This window comes from Emydura macquarii, unplaced genomic scaffold (assembly GCF_026122565.2).
Source record: "Emydura macquarii macquarii isolate MOO-44397 ecotype Brisbane River unplaced genomic scaffold, CSIRO-AGI_Emac_v2 contig_2297, whole genome shotgun sequence".
Lineage (NCBI taxonomy): Eukaryota > Metazoa > Chordata > Testudines > Chelidae > Emydura > Emydura macquarii.
Genome location: NW_027132434.1, coordinates 3,134,697 through 3,151,449, shown reverse-complemented (window position 1 = coordinate 3,151,449; position 16,753 = coordinate 3,134,697). Strand labels below are relative to the sequence as shown.

Genomic DNA, 16,753 nt, shown 5'->3' with positions numbered 1-16,753 from the left:
TTCTATAGGCCTTGGATCAGGCTCATGTGCGTAAGAGGAGACCTTTTCAAACATAATGATGGCAGGAAATAAAATGAACAGAGTGATAGTAGGCCACAGAGAGCTGTTGAAATGGAGGCCTGAAAAGAGCATAGGCAGTGAGATGAGGAAATGAATGGAGATATAGGCTGTGGCAAAAATGTGAAGGGTGCTGAGAGTGTGGATAAGGCACATAGACTTGATACTGAAGAAGAAGAATTCTAAATAGATTTGGGGAAGGTGTGTGTGCATGTGATGGGGGCAGGGAGGGGTATCAGTGGAGGAGGGGAGTTGAAAATCAGTGTTATGACTAGTGGAATTGTCAGTGCAGGTGGAGTGGGAGGAAGGGTGGATTTCAGTGTTTGATATAGACTGAGATGGAAGTCGGACATGCAGGTGCAGAAGCTGGTAAAACATAAGAGATGGAATGGTGGGGGGCTCAAACTGGGAGCTAAGAGGTGGCTTTGGGAGTCTGTACATCTGAATGTTAGCAGCAGCATCTGACTAATAATAATGTCCTAATAATCTGAGTTTTCACTGACTAAGTTTCCTCCGTGTATGCAGTATTCACTACTGCACACAAGATGGCGTAGTTAGCAAATCCAGCAGAAAAAGAGTGTCCAATACAGTGTGCTAAAATTATCTCTTTTATAAACTAGGGAATATCAAGGTGTATATTCTGCATTTTCATTGTTTACTCATTTTACTTATGTTCAATTTTTTTAAGCTTATTGAATTTATAACTTTATCAAATTACCAGTAGGCAGCATTTTTTTTTTTTTGTATCCCTCATATGCAAGAAGCATCCACAACATGCAGACCTCCTGACATATTGTCGCCGAAATTGATAGTAAGAACAAAGCAAGGTATAAAATAGTAACCACTGTTAATAGTAATATGCTTGGTACTTGAGGGCGGGAAGAAACAACCCCCCTCTCTCCCCCCCTTAAAATACACTGATTTTCACACAGCAGAACAAATATAATTTACGTTAGCAACCGGTAATGTGAGCATGTGTACTTAATATTTGATAATATTTTGCTTTTATTTATAGCCTTCCATTCAAGGATTGCAAGCCATTTCACACATTCAGGGAATTAAACCTTAGCATCCTTGTAAAATGAGTGTGCTTATATTATAGATGTGAGAAACTGTGGCACAGAAGTTAGTGACTTGCTCCTGATCACACAGTGAATCAGTGGTAAATTTTGACAATAAAACCTAGGCCTGCGGTTTGGGTTGTGGGCTATTAATTACCCTTTCCTCTCTTTGAATTAATATGTGCAAATCACCATTTGTGTTCAATATATGCTAAAATAGGTTAAATTTAAGAATGTATAGTAGGACATATCTTTGGCTACTCTTCGACTGTTTGTTTCCATTCCAAGGTTTATATGGTAGGCATAAAGGTTTCACAGTGTTTCCATACTAAAGGGTCATTTTCAGATGGGTTAAACTTTCTCAAACTGTATCTTTCAGATGTAAATCTTAGATATAAATTTGAGCTAAAAATGGTTCTACTTTTGAGGACAAGGAGTAGAAAAAATGTCTGTTGGGAGGATCTGCATTTGAATAGCTCTGGTGTCTCAGCAGGGAGTAACTGGAAATTTGTTCGGGATCTTAGGGCCTCATTTTCACAAATAATACAAGTACCTGCCACTCCTATTGATCTGGAGTAATGGATGGTCAGGACCTGTAGAAATTAGGGCATAGGTTGAAGGTATGCTTTTTGGTGGTCTGCTGAAGATCTATGTAGGTTTGAAAATTATACAGGTTTAAACAATACTTTATACATGCAAACTAGTGTTTATTGCATAAGATTTCATTGGCTCTGAGCATGTTTGTAAAAGATGTAATGGAAATGTTTTGGAGGAACCCTTGCCTCAGTGAGCACATATCATGCAGGACTGAGCATTCTATTGTTAAGCAAGCAGATGCACATACATGAATTTCTTTTGTTTTTGTAATTTTTCCTTGTTTAAAAAAAAAAAACCCTAGTAAACACCATACAAAAAACCTTCATTAAAAGAATAATAAGACTGTAAATTGAAGCACTCATAACTCTGTGTATGGCAAAGTGTCTGTGCATGCATTACAATAGCTTTAATTACATGGTCACATGTAATATATTTTCTTCCACATTCCTGCTTTATTGATTGCACAGTTTGGATGTTGACTAGTATTTTGTAGTTAAATAAGGCTGGGGTCTGGAATGTCCACTAATAGTACAACTGTGGTAGATGTAAAGAAAAAAGTCACTGTAGAGAGAATCCCTTATTATTGGTGGGCAGGGGGATAATTTAAAAACAGAAATTCTTTAAAAAGGAAAGGATATTATGTCATGTTGCTGAGAGCATGAAGATGGTCAGGTTTTTTTAGCTTAGAAAAGGCAAATTCTGTGTAAAGGTGTGTTCCAGGCAGTCTTCTAAGCTAGACATATTTTTGGCACAGAACAAATTGCTTTAGAACACTGATTTAAAAGTGACAGTCACATATTTTATCTTGATTTTAAAATTTAGGCCTTGATCCTGCCAAGACTTAAGCAGTTGACTAACCTTAAACATAACAGTAGTCCCACTGGTTTCAATGGGATAACTCATGCGTAAATCTTTTCAGGACGGGATTTTAGGCTGCCTAATATTACTCCATTTAATAAAACAAAACAGCAGTTATAATGACGTGTAGGAATGTGGAATTTTCCAGTCAGCTTCATTTTAACATTTTTCTCTGATTTTTTTTTTGTAATACTGAAGGATTAAAGTATAATGCAGTAATATTTCATAATATTTCTTATGCCAAGATATCTCTGCTGTTTCCCATGACTGAAGAATATTGAAATACTTTAAAATTAAAATTGCTTTCTTCAAATAAGTTAAAGTACATATTAGAGAATTCTTTGCTATAATTCATACATCCATTCTTTGATACAGGGCTTGTGTATAACATCACACCATATATGGAGTATCACCCTGGTGGTGAGGACGAGCTAATGAGAGCAGCAGGAAGAGATGGTACAGATCTCTTTGATCAGGTAACAATGCTGGAAGTGAATGACACTCACTTTGTTAAAAGGTGTTCTGAAAATTGCACATTTTCTGAGTTTCTTAGGGCATTCAATACATGAAGAGGGGGAAAAACAGTTACTAAAACATGTTCAGGACTTGGGTTCCAATACAGTAAAGCACTTAAGCATGTGCTCAGTGTTAAGAACATGGTTAAGTTGTTAGCTGTCCCAAGGCATTAGCAGTTAGCCAACAGGATGGTATTGTGCCCTAAGATTGTTGAGACTATTAGTGCATGCTGATTTGTACCATTTAAGAGTTTTAGTTGTTTGCCTAGTGATTTACTATGATCCTTGGGTACCTAATCTATATGACCTTATTACTATATATCTTGTGTTTCTTCACCATCCCCTTCCCTATTCTTTGTTACTCTCACACATAACCTCTAAACCAGTGTTTCTCAACCTTTTAAGTAGCAAGTACCCCCTAATTTCTGAAAATTGTAATAAGTACCCCAACACTCAATTTTCCATGGGATTTTATATTCACAGACTAATGGGAGCCACATGTTGGAAGAAAGGCTGAGTATATAAGGCTGTGATATGACAGATGTCAGATCTAGTGTGGGTAGGGTTACCACCTTTACACCAGGGGTGCGCAACTCAAGTGTGTACCTGGGCTAGTGGTGATGTTGGCCAAAGCTCGGAGGCTTTGAGCGGCATGCCAGTGCTGGGGAATATAAAGCACCATGCCAAATTTTTTGCCATAGATTTGAGAGGAGGAAGGGATGAGAGAGAGAGACAGGGAAGGAGGGTAACTGGTGAAATCTGGGGTTGTCATAGTTGTCAATTTCACTGCTCAGCTGCCTGCCAGCCCAGGAGGTGGGTGACTGCCACCCAGTCCGAGCTGGGGAAGAGGAGGATTCCGTGCTGGCTGGGACCCAGGGATGTGGGCAGGTGGCTGCTGACTACTGAGCTTGGAGCCGAGGTGCGTGTGGCTGCCCCCTAGCTGCAAGCCCAGCTCGTGAGATGCAGGAGGCTGCTACCGGGCTCCCACCTGGGAGCTGTGACTAAGCGGGAAGTGGGGGCCCAGAAGTTGGCAGCTGCTGCCTGCCTCCCCTTCACTCTGTTTTTCCCAAGGTACCCCCTGCCTATGTCTCAGATATCCCCAGGGTACGCGTACCTCAGGTTGAGAAACTAATTTAAGCTCTTTGGGGTGGAGGCAGTATCTCCTATTTGTCCTTTAAAGTACCTAGCATACTGACTTGGGTCCTGTAAACATAATAAACATTTACAGTAAACAACTATTTCAGAGAATCCAGTAACTTGAAAGACTGCTGAGTCCAAATACTTGCAAAGCATGAAATGTTCGCAAATTAGTCTCTCTCATTTTCCGAAGGCCTAGGAAAGAAAGATTCCCCTCTATTCAGCATTGGTGAGGCCGCATTTAGAATACTGTGTCCAGTTTTGGGCCCCCCACTACAAAAAAGATGTGGACAATTTGGAGAGAGTGCAGCGGAGGGCAACCAAAATGATTAGGGGGCTGGAGCACAGGACTTATGAGGAGAGGCTGAGGGAACTGGGCTTGTTTAGTCTGCAAAAGAGAAGAATGAGAGGGAATTTGATAGCGGCTTTTAACTACCTGAAAGGGGGTTCCAGGGAGGATGGGGCTAGGCTGTTCTCGGTGGTGGCAGATGACAGAACAAGGAGCAACGGTCTCAAGTTGCAGGGCGGGAGGTCTAGGTTGGACATTAGGAAAAAGTTTTTTACTAGGAGGGTGGTGAAGCATTGGAATGGGTTACCTAGGGAGGTGGTGGAATCTCCATCCTTAGAGGTTTTTAAGCTGAGGCTTGACAAAGCCCTGGTTGGGATGATATAGCTGAGGTTAGTCCTGCTTTGAGCAGGGGGTTGGACTAGATGACCTCCTGAGGTCCCTTCCAACTCTAATATTCTATGATTCTATGATCAGTTGTCTTCTAATACAAAAGACAATGAAGCAAAATGAACATTTTAAAAAAAACCAAACTCTGATTAAGAAAAGGTCCTTATATATGTAATAAAATCTTTGTGTTCTTGTGCCTGTTTTGATTAAAAGTAGCATCTCAAAATTTAACAAGTGTGTTTGAATCACCACAAGCAAAACTGACATTAATTTTCCCGCTGTATGGACTCAAATGCAGTGAGAATTATAATTGTTCTTAAATATATGAAAACTATTCTTCCTCCACGCAGGTTCACCGTTGGGTCAATTATGAATCCATGTTGAAGGAATGTCTTGTTGGAAGAATGACTCTCAAACCTGTTGCTGTTACTACAGGTATGTTTTGTAAAATGGACTATATTAAAATCAAATATATTAGAAATTAGATAATTTGAAAGTCTTGAGACACCTGAAACCCTCAGGTTATTTGAGAGTTGGCCCTCTGAAATGAGGGAGAAGATAGTTATCCATATCTGACTGTCCCAAAGCCATCTGGAAAGCGATGGAGCGATGATATAACCGTAGACTTTTATACATAATATCCCTCTGTTTAGCTCCAGTTTGTCAGTCACTGGGAAGCAGACAGCTTAGACAGGCCATCTTGTCATTTTTTCACAAGATGCTCTTTTTCATTTTCCCCAAGTCCTGTGCCAGCCGAGGTGGGTTACTTCCTTTGCATAATCTAGAGCAGTGTGGTAAGCCTCAACTCATTTTCATGTGGTATTTCTATTAGGTAATGTTTGTTGAAAGCCCAAGATGCCAATTATGGGATCTCATTTCCTAAAATGTACTAACTATTTTATTAGGCAGTTTGAATAAGCAAACTACTCAGGTGGTGGTACACAAGAAAAAATGTTTCCCTGCCTGTGCGCTTTGAAGTTAATTCATGCTTGGAGGCTTGTTTGGTTTTCATATGGAAAAACATATTGGAGATAATACTATTTGTTCTGCTTAAAAGGTGCATGCTTACAGAAATCCAAAACTGATCAATGCTGCTTTGGATCACTGCTTTGGATAAGATAAATAAGTTGTCTTTAAAAGTGTGGATTCCCAGGGGCGTCAAAGTCTCTTATATTTCTTCTGTTTTGTAGTAATGATCAAATGGCTGGTAATAGCCACCAAAAAAAAATCTATTGCTGAGCAGCAGGCACTGTTTTTTATAGTAAATATGCTTCATGGTTGTACTTTGCTGTTCTTGTTATTTAGTAAGTTAGCAGGAATAAATTAGGCCTTAAATCATGTGAAAGTTAGTACATAATTGAGAAAATTATCTTGCCAAAAAACATTTCATTGTGAAATTGATGATATTTTTCTAATCTGTTCAGAGGTCAGCTGTGACCACAGTTTGTTTACTAATTAAAGTACTGGTAGCCGTTGGCAGCAAAGGGGCAAGTATTCTATCCTGTCCTGGTTTTATCACAATTTTTTAGACAATTGCAGAATAGACAGGTATTGCATGTTTTTACACAGATCTGAAGTGGTGGTAGAGCACTCGCTGATGGGATAATGTCTAGCATATTAACTAAGGTTACACTTTAAAATTAAACACTTTATGAACAAATACAGGCTAATGGATTGCTATTACTCATTGAAATTATTTTCTGAATTTTCAGGAATAATTCTTGCTGTGTAGCTTGTTTGTGAGCAATTCATGACATATTTGAAATTTGAGCTGTTTGATCACCTAAGTGTGACATGGTCTGTTTCTGTTCGCTGACAGAGAGAACATCTCTTAGAATCAGCTTTCTGTTAGAAATGCTCCTGTAGAGGGAAATTAAATTTGCTTTCCATGAATATTATGTAAACTTTAATATATGCTGTTTCCACAGACACACCTGTCATTAAACATGTTTGCTAAAATATTGCTGGTGCAGAGTTAACTAGTTTTAAAATGTGAATGAATATTAGTAGAACACTTTTGCAGTATTTGTCCAGCTCTTGAAATTGCTACATAAGCACTGGTTTATTAAATTATACTATACAAAACAATGGGTAGATTCTTTCAATACTTCTCCCTTCCCCATCTAAAAAAAAAGAGGAAGTAGTACCTATTTGTAGCGTGTACGCTGATTCTAGATAGCGACACATGGTGTATGTAGAAGGAAATCAAGTGTTGCATTCAGGAAATTTTGCATTAGTCTAGGATCTTAAGACATCATGTACTGTTTTAACCAATTTCCTTTTGATGGTGAGAAATTTATGAAAGAGGGTGTGGGGGGTGAATGCTTAGACAAAGGCTGAACTAGTTTGAAATAATTAACAACAAATATATCAAGTATAAAAGACTTAAGTTCATTTGAAATGTTTTTGAGCAATAATGGAGATTGCTCCTAGAAGATAAATTGACAGACTTAGAAACAGAAACATGGATTAGAAACAGGAAGTATACTTGCTTAAAATTGAGCAATCTCTCTGGCATATTTTCTTAAAGAAGCTAATAAATTATCTGATTAAGCCAATCGTATTACTTGAGGTGCTTAGATACAGTCCTGATCAATAGTCTGCATTACATTTTTCTGAAAAACCAACTATTTATGCTACGTAGAGGGGTCTTTGGGGATAGTTTTAATACATAAAATATTGAATATATTAAAAATGAGACTAGCAAATATATATGCCAGTCATCAGCCTGACCTCTTTGTATCTTGTAGCTCTTTTCCCACTCCCTTTTTATTTTTCTTTATATTGTGAACTCTTCAAGACAGGCTTGTTTTACTATATGATTTTACAGTGCCTAGTTTTCCTTAACTATTACAATATAAATAACAGCATCCTTATCCTTGAATCAGTACTAGAATTCCAAGACCAAATTTATTTTCCAGTTGTAAATGTCACACTTTCTCCAGATGACTACAAATATTGTTTTTATGAAAGATAGACTCTGTATCATGACTCAAGAATTTGACTAGAACCTACCTGGATCATTTTGTCTTGTATCCTTCACTTGCAAAGCCATTAATTTTTAATATGCCTCTGTAGATATCACGTAATAAAAATGTAAATGAACAGAGAAAACACAGTAAAAAAATAGTTGTCTAAGCTTAGCTCAAATAATGTTTTTAGGTGAGAAGAGCATTTTTCTACTTGTGCACAACAGTGAAATGCTTGTGGTGTTGGTTTTGACATTGGAGTAATTTATTTCACCCTTAAAAAGATTTAGAACAAAGATTGTCAATTTGAATGTTTAATCCAAAGACAGATCTTTATTATAGGCGGCAGTGTCATCCTATACTTAACTTTGCATTTCACTTCCCATTATAAGACTGTTCTCACTTATCTATAACTTTGTCAAATTTTAACAGTTTGGGATAAAACTTTCCATGCTGGGTGTCTGCCTCACACTTAACTTTTTGAAAGTTTCAGCAAAAATGGTGTAGTTGTTTCTGAGAATTAGAGAAAAAAATATTGTTTGCATGTTAAAAATAAAAAATCCTTACATCTTATTTTGTTGAGAAGCTCTAGTGCCTTCATGCTTTGTATCAAGGATTTGAAATTTGACAGTGGAGTCATGCTTGTGGCAGGGATGTACCTTTTTCTTTTCCCATGGAAAACCTGATTGTTGGTCAAGTTAAAGCCTCTGAAAAAATATGATTCTGTACATGTTCAGTAGAGCCTTGTTAGTTTGGCAGCTAAATTCTCTGAAGGTTCCATCTTCACTAAATATGTTCCATACCAGGATTTTCCCTGCCATTGCCTGTGCAACCATAATTCAGGCGTTAAGTACACAATCACATTTTTTTCACGGGGTCCCTGCCTCATTCAGTACATTGGCAACCTTAATGCTGACATTTTTTAATTTTTGAGGGATGATTGTGAAACCTTAATTTTCTTCTAAACGTGTTTTGTATGCAATATATAAAATAGCAAATGAGCTGAACATCATTTCATTTTGGCTATTTATTTCTTGAGATTTGGGAAATGTTGTTCTGGTTAATCTGTTTGTATATGTTGTTGTAACTTGATTCTTGGATCTTATTTACTTTTCCATAGCTAAAGCTTTTTTAAAATCAAACGTGTTTGAGTATTGTGTCTTAACTATAGTAGCTATCTAGTATTTTGGTCATTGTTGGCTTTCTTGCATCATTGCAGAGGCTTGCTGTGCTATATCTGAAGAGAAGAGACTCTTAAATGGTAAGTTTTCACATGGTAAGAACTTGAAATTTAAACAAAAGAATATCCAAAGAAGTTAATAGGAGAAGCAAACATCTAGCTGGTGAACCTCTGTGTAATAAATTTGAATTTATGGTATTGCTGTGGTAGAGACTGTTGGACAGCTGTGAGAATTATAGTTGACAAAATCCTAGGTAGGATTTGTGAATTCAGCACTGAAAGATGTTTCACTCTGGAGAAGTCTACCTCTGGGCTAGTTCCTAAATCTAAAATTCTGAGTACAGCTATAAAAATAGTCTTGAACTCATCTTTGATCTCATCTCTCAATTTCTCTGCACCTATCCGCTTTGCTACTTGTCATCTCCTGTTTGCATATTGTCTTTCGTGCTGTCCATTTGCGCCTGAATGTTCTCTGTCTCTCTTGGTTTTCCAAGCCCATGTAAAAGATGCTATTTTGATTTTGTTAATATCTCTAAGAAATAAGTAATACAAAAAAAGTTCTGTATTTATGGAAAATATTTACACGAACATGCATCATATAACATTAAACCAAGTTTTATACTCTTCTGTGGATTTGCCCAGTGCCATATCACTTGTCTTTTGGATTATAAATTCTGTGTGGCAAGGGGACTGTCTTTACAATGCCAAGCACATTGCCCTTGAAGAATGATTTATTAGGTTTTGACAAAGGGAATTAGAATACAAATTTTATTTGTATAGTGTAGTCTGATTTCACAGTTCTTAAATGACCCATAATAACTACACACAAGAATTGTAATTGCTAAACTTTGTAACCCAAATAGAAGACTAATTGTAATTTGCTTCAGTGACTACCTTCTTTCCTTTCTCTGCTGCTTTATCACATTGGTCTACAATGTGCTTAGCTTCCTCTGAGCTCTAAAATTCGTTGTTCTGTTGAGTGCCTCACTATGACTGGAAATAGAAGTGAGTCTTGGGCTAAGGAAAAAGTATGTTTGATACTGCCAGATCCTTCTCTTTTTTTTTTTACCCAGATTGCTCAGATTTTAACCAGATAATCAGAAAGAACACTGTTCGTTGCAGTTTGACTTCTTAATGAGACCACCAGTATATTAGCAAGAAATCATAATCATATTGATTTGTTTGTTCCATTACCTTTCTTCCTGGGAGGCAGAACATAGTCCAGGCACATCAGAAAAGGATGATTCTGAGCCCTAAAAACTCGGGCATAAATTTTAACACAATTGTTGTAATTAGTGCTGATCATAGAAACTGTAGGGATGGAAGGGACCTTGAGGAGCTCATCCAATCCAACCCCCTGTGCTGAAGCAGGAATGAGTAAACCTAAACCGTTCCTGACAGGTTTGTCTAACCTATTTGTAAAAACCTCCAAAAATGCGGATTCCACAACCTCTCTTGGAAGACTTTTTCAAGTACTTAACTTCCTTTATAGCTAGAAAGTTTTTCCTAATGTCTGATCTAAATCTCCCTTGCTGCAGATACAATCCATTACTTCGTTGTACCTTCAGTAGACATTGAAAACAATTGGTCACTGTCCTTTCTATAAAGACTCTTAATATATTTGAAAACTATAATCAGGTCACCCCTTACTCTTCTTTTCTCAGTACTAAACATACTCGGTTGTTTTCATCTTTCCTTATAGGTCAGGTTTTCTAAACCTTTTATCACTTTTGTTGCTCTCCTCTGGATTCTCTTCAGCTTGACTATATCTTTTCTAAAGTATGCTGTCCAAAATTGGACACAGTATTCCAGCTGAGATTCACCACTGCCAAGTAGAGCAGGACAATTATCTCCTGTTTCTTACATGAAACACTTCTGTTAATACACCCCAGAATATTATTATTTTTGTGACTGCATCACATTGACTCATACTCAATTTGTGATTCATAGTTCTACTGTCTCACCAGTTATTCCTCATTTTGTAGTTGTGTGTTTGATTTTTTTCCATCCTAAGTGGACTACTTTGTACTTGTTTTAACTGAATTTCATTTTGTGGATTTCAGACTAATTTTCTAATTTGAGAGCGAACCATTGATATACTACTTTTTGAGTATGGTTTTTCAACCAATTGTTTTACCCACCTTATAGTAATTTCACCTAGACCACATTTCCCTGATGTTTGTTTGGAAACCCACAATTCTTAGTTCTCCTACTTGGTGTATTCAGTGTCACAATCTAACTTCTGAGAATTATTTTTCTAATCCATTCTGGCAGGGTTACTTTCAAAGGGATAACTTCCAGTCCTCTTCCATAACTGTAGCTACCTGCTAATTCTACTTTCATCTGTTTTGCCAAAACTTATAGATAAAGTGAAACACTTGGTCATACGTCCCCCCAGAATCATTGAGTCTCACTTTGTTCCCTTACCTTATTTTCTCTTTTACTCTTATCAGTCCTTTTAATTCTTCCCATTTCTTATCTTCATACCATCTGTCTTCTAAGCACTATGGTTTATTATTGGAAAAGTGGTCATATGTTCTTAGATGTTTAAGATCAGAAGGGACTACCATCTAATCTGACCTCTTGTATAACTAAGGCCATAGAATTTCACTCAGCTATACTTTTAGTGAGACCAATCACTCGTGCTTGACTGAAGCATATCTTCCGGAAAGCATATAGTCTTGATTTGAAGACGACAGGACATGGAGAATCCTCCACTTCCCTTAGCACTTTGTTGCAATGATTTTTACCTCCCATGTAGGCAAAACTGTAATAGACTACTCTTTAATGGTCTTGTAATGGTCATGTCTGTGTTTAAGCTATTACCATCTTAAATTCATACTGTGGCCTTATTTTAAAAACTTTAAAATATAGCTATGCACAATTTGGCCTCGATCATAGAAACAGTCAGGCAGTACTTGCAGGATCATGAATGTTGTTGTTCTGATTGGTCTGGTCAACAACCTGTATTTAAAAAAAAAATCAATACAGTATTTAGCCAGTTGATCATAACACTAAGGCTGTGATACTGTCTTTGATTTGACCAGTAATGGAGGAATATTGTAGATTATTATTTGAGGGTAATATGTGATATCTATATCTATAGATTTCAAAAACACATACACTCACAGAAGCCTATATGGGTGTTGCTATTGCTGTTCTAGTATACTCTATTTCCTTATTTTGTCTTAGCAAATTCAGTTTGTTCACTTTTGTGTTTCTCAGTCAACAGTTGCCTTCCCTGACCTAATTTTCTAAGTTTGTGTCAAAATTAAGTTAGCATCTAATACAGTTAAACTCTCATTTGTGTATGAAATGGGAGAGGAGGAAAAGCAGTACGCCAAGAATGTCTAAATTGCAACTAGACACTTGCGGCTGGCCCATGCCAGCTGACTCTAGCCCAAGCCTCTTGAGCCATCAGGGGCTGTTTAATTGTGGTGTAGACTTTTAGGCTTGCAGCATCCTAGAGTTTGGGCTCCAGCTCAACCCTTGAAGTCTACATTACAGTTAAACAGCCCCACAGCCTGAGCTCTGCAAGCCAGAGTCAACTGGCATGGGCCAGCGCTGGATTTTTAATTGCAGTGTAGACATACCCTAAGAGTTGGGATTCTGGTTTCAGGATAGGTTGGGATTAGATGTTAACGCAAATGAGGATTGGTTGTTCTTTTCTTGTCCCACCAAATTATAAACTATATGACCATTAATGGTGAGATAATAAAATTAATGTTATATGTCTTCTATTTAATGACACTTAATATATGTTATGGTGCTCCTATATGTATTCTTGGTTTTCTAAGAAATCAACAGAGCATGCTCTTGCTATGTGTAATTAAAGTTCAAATATCCAAAATATACTCCAGAAATATAGCCTTCAAGATGACAGTCTGATATGCTTCTAGACAGCTATTCTGTGTGAGCTCCAAACAAAGAGAACTTCAGTACATTAACAAATTTTGATGTTCCATTAAATCTTTTTGAAGAGAAGCTATTTATCTTTTTTGGGGGGGATGAGGGAGGGGAGAATGCATATCTTTTAAAGCCTTGCACTTTGACTTGGCTGGTTTCAAAATATTTATCTTTTATGATGAAGTAAAGTGCATTTTCCTTGTACCTAATTATTTTTATGACAACTTTGTAAAGCCTCCTATAATAAGACAAATGTCTTACTATGCCTCTGAAAACAATCTTGGGGCTCAGAACATCCAAATAAGTAATTTAGAGAAGAAGAAATGTCAAGTACAAAAAGAACAGAAAATGATGTTATGTTAATCCAAGAGCATGTTGGAAACTGGAATTTTGCACAATTCATCATAAATGGTATTCTCACTTAAAAGAAAAGATATAATCCATTTAGTGTGGAATAAAGGCAGATTTAAATGTGGTTCTAGCTCCCTATGAGCAAAACACTCTGCAAAATGGAGGGGGAGCCCTTTATACAATATGAATTATTTTTATAAAATGCCTTACAATATTCCAAAATATTTCAGAATGGTGAGTTTGGTAGGGCAATGACTCTGTAGACAAATGGAATAAGCATTATGCATTCAGCAGTAATTAGTTTATTCAGAGCCTTTGGAACCTGTTTTATTGTGACACAGAATGTTGGCTGGAACATAAGGATTATCAACAACTCTTGTTAGAAAGTGTTGTGGGACCTTTAAGTTGGAAGTTGAAAAAGAAGCGGTAGCTGGGCTCCCAGTGGGAAGTGGGGAGCTGGGAGCCTGGGCTGGGCTCCCAGCAGGGAGTGCCGCATTGAGCTCAGAGCCTGGGCTCTCAGCCTTCCATCTACTTCTCAAGTCGGGGGAAGCACTCCTAGTGAGGACATGCACCACTGACAGAAGGAGGGGAGTGTGGACATGAAAAACCGCAGTAATTACTAATCATACAAATAAGTTTGTAGTGTAGCCATGCCCATCTCAAATGGCTTCACTAAGGTATTAAGGGGTTTGATGTCACTAATACACTACATATATTGCAGTGCCCTTGCATACGTGGAAAAGTATTTTATACCATGAATAGGCCCATTGAAGACAATGGCATTACTTATGGAGTAAAGTCACTGTGAGCAAAGGTATTGCAATCTGGTGCAGTAGGATTGATAGAATTGGATAGATAATTTAATGCATGTGAAGTGCACAGTTGTCAAGGAAAATTCTGTTTTTACAAATAAGTCTCAACTATAAGATATTTAAGTCTTTTGGAAAAGAACTGTGTTCCATAAACTTAATTAGAAAGGTCAATATTAACATGGTAACATGGTGATGCTTTATTTTTTAGATCATCTTCAAAGTTCTGTTCTTGCTACAGCTTCATTTGTAATCTAGACAAATTCATTTTTGTTAAATATGCATGCAGTTATAGAAATTTTAGCTTCTTGCCAACAAGCTCAGCATTTGAATGCTCTTTAGTTCACAGCAAAGTGGATATTTTCAAGTACCCACAAATATCACACCAGAATTGTCTTATTTGCTGGAGTCTATATAACCCTCACAATGATATAATTTCTAAACTAGATAGGAAATGCTTCTAACTTTCGTAACTGTAGTCTGATTTCCCCCACTATTTTATAGGTTGTTAGATCAAAGGCTTTAACAATATGGTGTCAGTATTTCCATGGAGGCCTTGGTTGGGGAGCAAGCCTCAGATTTACTGGGTGGTTGTTCTTTTGGAGGAGCATTCATTTTTAGCCACTAGTATGCTGGGGCAGCTGCTGCGTTACCTAAGATATAGACACAGTTTAGGAGCAAAGTATAAGGAATTGAACTTATTTGGCACATGGTGTTCCCTCCTGGGTTATTCATAGGTTTGTAAGGCCGGAAGGGACCATTATCTAATAGCTCGATTTCCTGCATGACCCAGACAACTTAATTTCACTCAGGAACTTCTACATCAAGCCCAAAATTTCTGGTTGAACTAGAGAACCTGTTAGGAGATAATATTTGGTTTAAATGCGAAAATACATTCCGTAGTTGTTATCCCTGTCTTGTATGCATAACCATCTCTGGATCACATGGTTTGTCATTTTAATGCATCTGAATCTGATTTTGAAATTAAAAAATGAGCAATTCTATCTGGAAGGGAAGCATGATAAATCAGAGCATGGTCTGCTCCAGGTCATCATAAAAGTGTGTAAGAGAGAACTGGCAATTCATCAAATTAATTTCAGGAAAACATCACATTGGTTACTCAAGGGAGTGGTCTTGCCTGGCATAAAATCCCTGCTCTAGTTTTAATAACAACCAGCCATCCACGGCAATAACCATCCCTTCCCAACTCTGTTTTTGCCCTTCATTCTGCCTAGGCCTGTTCCACTAGAAATCCTGCCCCCCCACTAGTTGTCATGGACACACAACATTTCAGGCTGTTCCTTTTTCTTTATGCGCACAATTACCCGTTCAGTTTCTTTGTATTGGTGTTTAGGAAGGAGAATTGAAATCACTTTAATTTAAGTTCTCATTTTAGATTTTTGCCTGAAAATTATTCTGTCTGTCTCCCTTAGATCAGAGATCTATATGGTTGTTCTCCAAACAAACTGAATAGTGATCGTCCCCACTAGCAGTTTCTCAGACTTCGGTTCAGGTCACTGGTTAAAAAGTGGAAAAACACTAAAATAAAAGCTATTTATAAAAGCAGCTAGCTGAACACTACGGAGATGTCTAGCAATATGCGTAGTATAAAGCAAGATTTAAAATGCTTGCAAGTCTCTGCTTGGCTGACTGATGTTAAAGCTGAATTAATGTATGCTTCATACCTAAAAGTCACTCTTATTTATTTATTTTTATTTTTTGGAATTCTGTAAGCAAACATGTCTAAATCTGTTTGGGTAAGTTAGCTGGGGCTATCATTCTAATACTTTGAAAGTTAAATAAAGTAAAATATAAGACAGACAGTTAAGAATATGCTAATACATACAATTACATATTACTGGCTTCCCAAAGCATATTGCAGAAACATGTGCCAATTCCAGTATGACTTGGCAAACTTGTACACCAAAGTTTTCTGTGGTTTACCAGTTGCATTGAAAACAAGTGTCTGAAGTGGAAGTTAGTTTTTGGGGGGCCTGGAACTCATTTATCAGGGGGCAATTGCGAAAAAGCCTATGAATGCCTTATTACTAATGGAAATGCAAACACCAAATATCAAAGAGTTGTAGTTATAGCATGATTTTAGTTTTAAAACTTTCTGGATTTCATTCTTACTAGGACTAGATGTTAACACTCTTGAGTGGGTGAATATCAGTGTAAATGTGTTAATGAATTCTGATTTTTTTTTTTTGTAGGGATGCTTCCTAAAATTAAAGTATTGGATTCTTCTTCCAAAGATTTAACTCCAAGGTATTTATCTATATTTTTATAGTACACATTTTCTATACGTTTTGTTAAATAATGTATATTATTAGCAAATTCAGAGTACTCTAATCCATAAATCTCAAAGTGCTTTATTTAGGTGGGTATGTATTATTATCGTGTCTTACAGTTAGGGAAACAAATGCTCAGTGTCTTGCTTGAGGTCCCACAATGAGTCTATAGAAATGTGGGAGAACAGAATGTATGTTTAGTGACTTTGCACTATTCTTTGCCCTATGCTGCCTTCTACATAAATATAAAGTTAGTTCTTGATTCAGGGTGCCTCCCCATCTATGTTTCTCTGTAGTGCAATAAATATTACTGACTTGAATTTTTCTATATTTGATCAGCATCCAG

The 16,753-nt window shown here is 37.2% G+C and overlaps 1 protein-coding gene across 5 annotated transcripts in view; it reads left to right on the top strand.

Moving 5' to 3' along the window:
• The window catches only part of LOC137161463 (melanocortin-2 receptor accessory protein 2-like), a 138,444-nt gene that overhangs the window by 5,296 nt on the left and 116,395 nt on the right, over window positions 1-16,753 (top strand). For all 5 annotated transcript variants that reach the window (XM_067560745.1, XM_067560738.1, XM_067560740.1 and 2 more), the window contains 4 exons: window positions 2,949-3,049; window positions 5,252-5,336; window positions 9,090-9,131; window positions 16,330-16,384. In XM_067560745.1, coding sequence (XP_067416846.1) covers window positions 2,949-3,049; window positions 5,252-5,336; window positions 9,090-9,131; window positions 16,330-16,384 — 283 coding nt within the window. The remainder of the gene's footprint in view (window positions 1-2,948; window positions 3,050-5,251; window positions 5,337-9,089; window positions 9,132-16,329; window positions 16,385-16,753) is intronic.